This window comes from Poecilia formosa, unplaced genomic scaffold (assembly GCF_000485575.1).
Source record: "Poecilia formosa unplaced genomic scaffold, Poecilia_formosa-5.1.2 Scaffold56, whole genome shotgun sequence".
Taxonomy (NCBI): Eukaryota; Metazoa; Chordata; class Actinopteri; order Cyprinodontiformes; family Poeciliidae; genus Poecilia; species Poecilia formosa.
In genome coordinates, this window is record NW_006799995.1 from 2700188 (window position 1) to 2706613 (window position 6426).

The 6426-nt window shown below is 38.1% G+C and overlaps 1 protein-coding gene across 3 annotated transcripts; it reads left to right on the forward strand.

Annotated features, from left to right (window-relative positions):
- Nucleotides 1–826: 826 nt before the first annotated feature.
- stac3 (SH3 and cysteine rich domain 3) lies at nucleotides 827–6149 on the forward strand. Of its 3 annotated transcripts, XM_016672082.1 has the most exons (14): nucleotides 827–1158; nucleotides 1898–1938; nucleotides 2583–2661; nucleotides 2946–3102; nucleotides 3212–3309; nucleotides 3432–3492; nucleotides 3644–3741; nucleotides 3971–4040; nucleotides 4218–4267; nucleotides 4368–4450; nucleotides 4572–4623; nucleotides 4705–4842; nucleotides 4945–5053; nucleotides 5663–6149. In XM_016672082.1, the coding sequence occupies exons 2-13, from the start codon at nucleotides 1931–1933 to the stop codon at nucleotides 5050–5052; spliced, it is 1002 nt and encodes a 333-aa protein (XP_016527568.1). In that variant the 5' UTR covers nucleotides 827–1158; nucleotides 1898–1930; the 3' UTR covers nucleotide 5053; nucleotides 5663–6149. The 3 variants fall into 3 exon arrangements, with proteins under 3 accessions (XP_016527568.1, XP_007553510.1, XP_016527569.1); XM_007553448.2 differs by having other exon boundaries at nucleotides 4945–6148; XM_016672083.1 differs by lacking the exons at nucleotides 827–1158; nucleotides 2583–2661 and having other exon boundaries at nucleotides 1915–1938; nucleotides 4945–6148.
- Nucleotides 6150–6426: the final 277 nt, after the last annotated feature.

Sequence of the window (6426 nt, forward strand, 5' to 3'; positions counted from 1 at the left end):
ACAGAAGTGTAAAGATGGATGAAAAACACTATTTATTTTGTTAGTTCAAATTTATTTGATCAGGTCCAAGACATGGAATATTGCTACATATAAAAGAAACCGAAACCGTTCTGTCTTTGAGGCCAAGTCTCAGGCCTACTCTGCAGTTAGGCTTTTAGAAATAGGTTTTGGATTTCATTGCTGTCAATTGGCACAATAAAATTACTAACTTTGTGGGAATTGCTAAACTCACTGAGACAGGTTTGGTAAAATTCAAGAACAGAAAATGGTCTTTAAATCACTGTGGGACTCCCAACCTATTTGCATTGACTAATGGTTTAATTGTTGAAATGCTGAAATCAAAGAAAATCTCAACCAATAAAGATTTATTTTTGCACTTAGAATTGGGTGAGCACCACAAACAACTGGGTAAAAACATCATTAAATAGACAAATAAGTGTATGAAATAATAATAAAAAAATGAAATTAATAAATATGAAAGCCAGAGATGGAGATAATTAGAAAAGATTGCGTATTACTTTGTTTGGTGAGCCGATAGAGCTGTTTCACAAAAAAATTACTTCTATTTTAACTTGTGACTGAACATTCAAATCTGCGTGACTTGTAAACATAATTACGTATAAATACCTGAACTTGCCTCTGTGTGTATTTCTGTGGCCTGTGAACGAATGGTACAAGATAAAAGACCTGTGCGTGTGTGTCTGTGCGTGCGTGCGTGCGTGCGTGAGCGCGTGCGTGTGTGTGTTTGTGTGTGTGTGCGTGCGTGCGTGCATATAATGTTGCCACTCGGAGAGAATGTATCTGATTTCCATCGTCACTGGTGCTCAGACTGAGGTCCTCAGCTGTTCCAACCCATCAACCTCACATAGCAGGGCTCAGCCTGCTGTGCATACAATTACGCCCAGAAAATCATGGATACACATCACAAAGACCTTCCCAAATCTACGAGAGTTTGAGACACAGAGGGAATCGGAGAAAAAATAACATGAAGAAAACATCAGAGGGACTACAGACAGAGTCTGAATCCTGAGGCCCTGGGAAGTGAGGAAACATTTTGGTCAGCTTCCTTCTTAGACTCAACCACATCGAACTAATAATACGACATTCATTACCAGCTGGTGAAGACTTCAGTGTGATCTGTACACGTTTGAACTAAAGGTAGGTGTTTCAGCTTAAATGTTGTATTCTTTTATTAAAACATCTCTCTACTGACCAAAAGAGGCTCTGATCTTTCAGTTTGGTTGCCTTGGTTTCTATGAGAAAGTCCAGTTGACGCCTATTGATCATAGAGGCAGTATTTCTCCAGTGCTGGATTTCAAAATGTTATTTTTCTTCTTCTTTTTTGACTGGCAGCAACTTCCAAATTTAGTTGAGATGAGCTCAAATTTCACCAACCAAGAATAGTTCAGTTTAAGCAGACCAGTGCCCCCCAAACACTTTGTGTGCTTCAAGTGATTGCCATAAACACTGTAAACAGTATACTGTAGTTTGGTGTTTGTATCTGCATTTGAGTTTCCACTACATCATCCTCTTTAACATTCAACACATTTAAGTTGTAGATAGTGTTTTTTATATGAAGTATGAAGGCAGATTCCCTGGGCAGCATTAGAAATGGAGGTGAACAGGAACAAAATGAAAATAACATCTGTCTGTTGTGTCCTGGTCATATTTTCTATTGCTTTTATGCCTATGGGCAGTCAGTCGACATTTGGTTCTTCCATGCATTGACTATATATATGTCTACGGCTCATGCAACAAATATAATCATTCATAGCTAAACATGAGATGCACAGCATTTAGAGGCTGTGATCAAAACTATGGTTGTTTCATTAATCAAAATGTATCCTGAATGGGACGGCCAGTAGTGCAACAATAAAATCGTTCTGATTTCTTTTAGACTTTGGTGTATTGACAAGTTTAGCCTTGCACCATGGACCAGTGAGTACAGTTCCTGCATGCTTCTCCTCCTGCACGCCGTTTGATATCCGTATTTATCAACTCATTTCGGTTCTCCTAGTATTCTTCTACACAACAACAGATAAAGGAACCCCATGTTAAGATGAAGAGACATATTGTGTAAGATTTTGTTTTGTACAAAGTAACATCCATTGATTTCTTGAATATAGCATTGGACAAACTTTCAACAGTGTTACCGGTGGGTTATGTTCACATGCATGCCTCCTCGGAACCACAAACTCCAATGTATTTTATTGGGAGTGACCATCACAAAGTAGTGCACAACTATCAAAAGGGATGGAAGATCACACATTTTTTTCAACAATTTTCCTTTTTTTTTTTTAACAAATAAAAATATCAAAATTGGTTCAGAAATGAAGTAAATAGCCATTAAAAGTAAGCCAAGCCAGCAATGGTAACTCTTTGCCTGCATGTATGATAAAACAGCACTTATTTAAGTCATATTTTACGTTAATGTCCTACGTTAGGCAGTTTGACATTTGCATTTGTTGTCTGACAAGCTGAACAAACTTTTCTTTTCCCAATAAGAACTATCTGAACTTCTTTTTTTGTTTTCTCCTTTCTTTTCCTTTGTGTGTGTGTGTGTGTGTGTTTCTGCGTGTTAGGGAGGATGACAAAAACTCTGTGGATATTCATGACAATCCTCCAGCTCCTGACAACGTAGTGAGGGAAGATGGAGACACTGTGAGTCGTAGCACCATGCTAACCAGCCAGTGTTAGCAGGGGCATTCCCAGGGTGTTTAAAATAGCCCCAACCTCGAGGCAGGACTACAGTTCAACGGCATTTTTAACATTAAGATTATGAACTCATAGTGTATTTTCTCTCTCTTTGATGGAAAAAAAAATCTTCTAATAACCAAACCAGAAATGGGGAGTTTTAAAAATAAAGCCGTCTTTCCAAATGTCACTGAACATCCAAACCCAGCCCAAAATAAAACCTTACCTCAGGATTTTATTTGTTTCTCCAGGTCTATTTCATCTATGAGGAGGAGGTGGAGGTAGAGGAGAAGGAACCAGAGCCTCCTCCAGAGCCTGTTATTCGGATCAATGACAAACCCCACAAGTTTAAGGACCATTACTGCAAGAAGCCCAAGTTCTGTGACGTCTGTGCTCGCATGATCGTTTGTATGTATTATGCAGGAGACGAACTCATAATACATTCTGCACCTGAACCGCTGCTACAACCACATGCTGTCAGGTTCTCCTCACTGATATTCCTTTGCACACCACCTAGTGAACAACAAATTCTGTCTGAGGTGTAAGAACTGCAAGACCAACATCCATCATTCGTGTCAGCACTACGTCGAGTTCCAGAGGTGCTTTGGAAAAATTGTGGGTTTTTCTTCACTATCCAGCATGCCTTTTACAGAGCAAGTCATTCAAATATTTAATTTCTTTGCACCAGTAAAGACAGAGTTGTGCAAAAAAATTTCAAGCATTGTGTTTTTCTGCAGCCACCAGGCTTCAGACGGGCCTATAGCTCCCCACTGTACAGCAGTGACCAACCAGACCCAAGTGAGTCCTTCAAAGCTTTAGTTGCACTTGTTCTTTACTAAGATTATACATTTTCTAGACTCGGAAAAGCAGCTCTCACACTGGAAGCTGATTGGTGAAATGACTACCGTAAATGATCATAACTTGGTTTAAAATAATGTGCTGATACCAGACAACCCGAACCGGAACGACCCCGTCTTTGATACCTTGAGGGTTGGTGTCATCATGGCCAACAAGGAACGCAAAAAGAATGAAAACGACAAGAAGAATGTGAGTAATTTGGTCATATTTCAATCAAAAAAATCAAAAGCTCAGAAGAAGAAAAAAACAAACAGGAGGCAGAAGTAGTTGGGTTTTTTTTAAGTTTCTGCGTAATTTACAGAACCCTCCACATTCAGTGCACTGTTGAAGATGTCAACGATTTTAAACATAAATTTGAAACATCAATAAATGATCATTTTTGTTTAGCATGTTGACTTTCATGTACTGTGTCATCTAGATGATGATGATGATGGAAGAGGAGGAGGAAGAAAACCAACAACCCAAAGAAAACGAAGAGGGAGGAGAAGGTAAAACTAAAATTATGATGTTACCTGAGATAGAGAATACCACAGATAATTTAAAGGACATTAACAAGAACTTGATCAAACAATTAAAAATAGATTACTTTGGTAAAGCTCTGGGTAGATGTCAAAGACGAAAAATCAATGCCTGTTTCTGAGTTACTGTTTCATGTGTTCGTGCAGGGAAGCCTGAAGATAAAAAAGAAAAAGGTGGAGACAAAGCAGATGACAAGGTGAGAGCAAACTTCATGTTCTTCAACCTGCAACTGGAAGTAAATAATTTCAATTTCATTGTTTCTCTCCTGCTGCACTGTCTGTGCTTTCTGTCAACAGGCTAAAGGCACCTTCACCGGGTCCCACTACTACCTGGCTCTCTACCGCTTCAAAGCCATCGAGAAAGACGACCTTGACTTCCAGTATGTTTGAGAGATCTAAATGAGTCTCAGTGTATTCACCTTATAAGTAATGACACATTTTCCCTTGATGGATTTGACAAATCAACCCTAATTGCTCAAAACTCTGTTTTGACTTGATCAGCCCTGGTGATCGGATCATAGTTCTGGATGATTCCAATGAAGAGTGGTGGAGGGTGGGTTTCATTCCTCCGTTTAGATTTATAACACTCTGCTGCCGTCAAGATGAACTCTGACGCTCTTCCTTATGTAATCAGGGAAAGATGGGGGAGAAGACCGGCTACTTCCCCGCCAACTACCTCATTAAAGTGCGTGCGTCTGAACGGGTTTACAAGGTGACCCGCTCCTTTGTGGGCAACAGAGAAATGGGACAAATTACACTCAAGAAAGATCAGGTAAGTTTCCAGAATTTAGCGGGTGCGTACGTGAACAACGTGACACATCTTTAAAATAAAAAGAAAGAAACAAAATGATAAAAGAAGATAATTGTCTTTTAGATTGTAGTGAAGAAAGGAGATGAGAAAGCTGGCTACCTGAAGGTCAGCACAGGACGCAAGCTGGGCTACTTCTCTGCAGATCTTCTTCAGGAGATCACCTTCACATAAAGTGCAACAATATGCAAGAAAAAAAAAAAAAAAAGATCTGGAAAAAAATTTAAGTTTTCTTTTATTGTGTTTGCTGTGATCTATTTCTGTTGTTGACATGCTGGTTATTTGAAAAACCTTTCATTATTTTTTTCATCAGCATTTTAGACTGTTGTGTTCAGAATAGCACACAGATGCTTTTAAGCATTGCCTGCTTAAAGCTCAGGTTTTAATAACAAGTAGAAAAATGGAACTAGCTTTCTAGAGATGAAGAAGCAAATGCAGATAGCCTGTTGATGACTGTCTATGAGAATAAATAATTATACTTTAGTTTATTCCCCTTGGGATACATTTAATAGGCACCAACTCTCAGTTAAATCTAAATCATTGAATTAAAAACATGTAGACATATTTCATGTTATGCGCAGGGCTGTGCAGGCAACTTATAGTTGCACATATTGTGTCCTCTCTAACTGACTGATAAAGGTGTTTAATAAGACTTAAAAGAAATTCATTTTTTGTTTGAGTTAACATAATCTCATCTTGAATTATTTTAGGAAAACATTGACTTTATTTTGAATAAATATATGAAGTTTTTCTTTATTTATTCATGACTTTTTCTTTCCTTTGGGTGTCACTATGAAGTGCTACAGTGGGAAATAAAGAGAGTTCTCACTTTTTGCACTTTTGAGTCTAAGTGGGACAGCAATGCATTTAAGACGATGGCAAAGAGCAATATTTGAGGATCACCAAGTCTCTGCTTAAATATTTTTTTATTTCAAGGCTTTGGTGCACCAGTTGTACCGTAGAAAAAAAGCAGGGCAGCATTATAGTTTTCAATATAGGAGGTGAAGGTGTGTGTGGGCAACCAGCAGAAGGTTGAAAAAGTAAAAAGTGGTGCTCAAATTTTTTGGAAATCTCATCACTCATTACTGAATATCTAAGAATGCACTTTGCAGACTATAAACATAAAAACACCTGAAAACAAGACAGTTAAATCAATCAGATCCAACAGCTGAGCTTTGGTAGTTATTGAAAAGTTGATGCTGGTAAAATAACTACCTTTTCCCTTAGCTGAAGTTAAAACGCTTTGTGTTTTAAATAAAATACAGAAGAAGTTTTGCAAAGTTTTGTGTCCTGTTTTTCTGATTCATTGTACAGCAGTTCAATTCACTTCTTGGCTGTTGACTTTAAATTATTTTTTAAATTTCCTAATTTTTTTCACCACTAAACCCTGATATTGGCGGTCACTGTTGATGGGGAGTTATTCTCACGATGTCTTCAATATTTTAGCATTTCAGAGCTGTAGCGTTGTTGCCGCCTGTTGACTTGGATTGTGATGAAAGAGAAGAGATAATGGTCTAAATGTAACATTTTCATGTCTGTAGCTGCCTA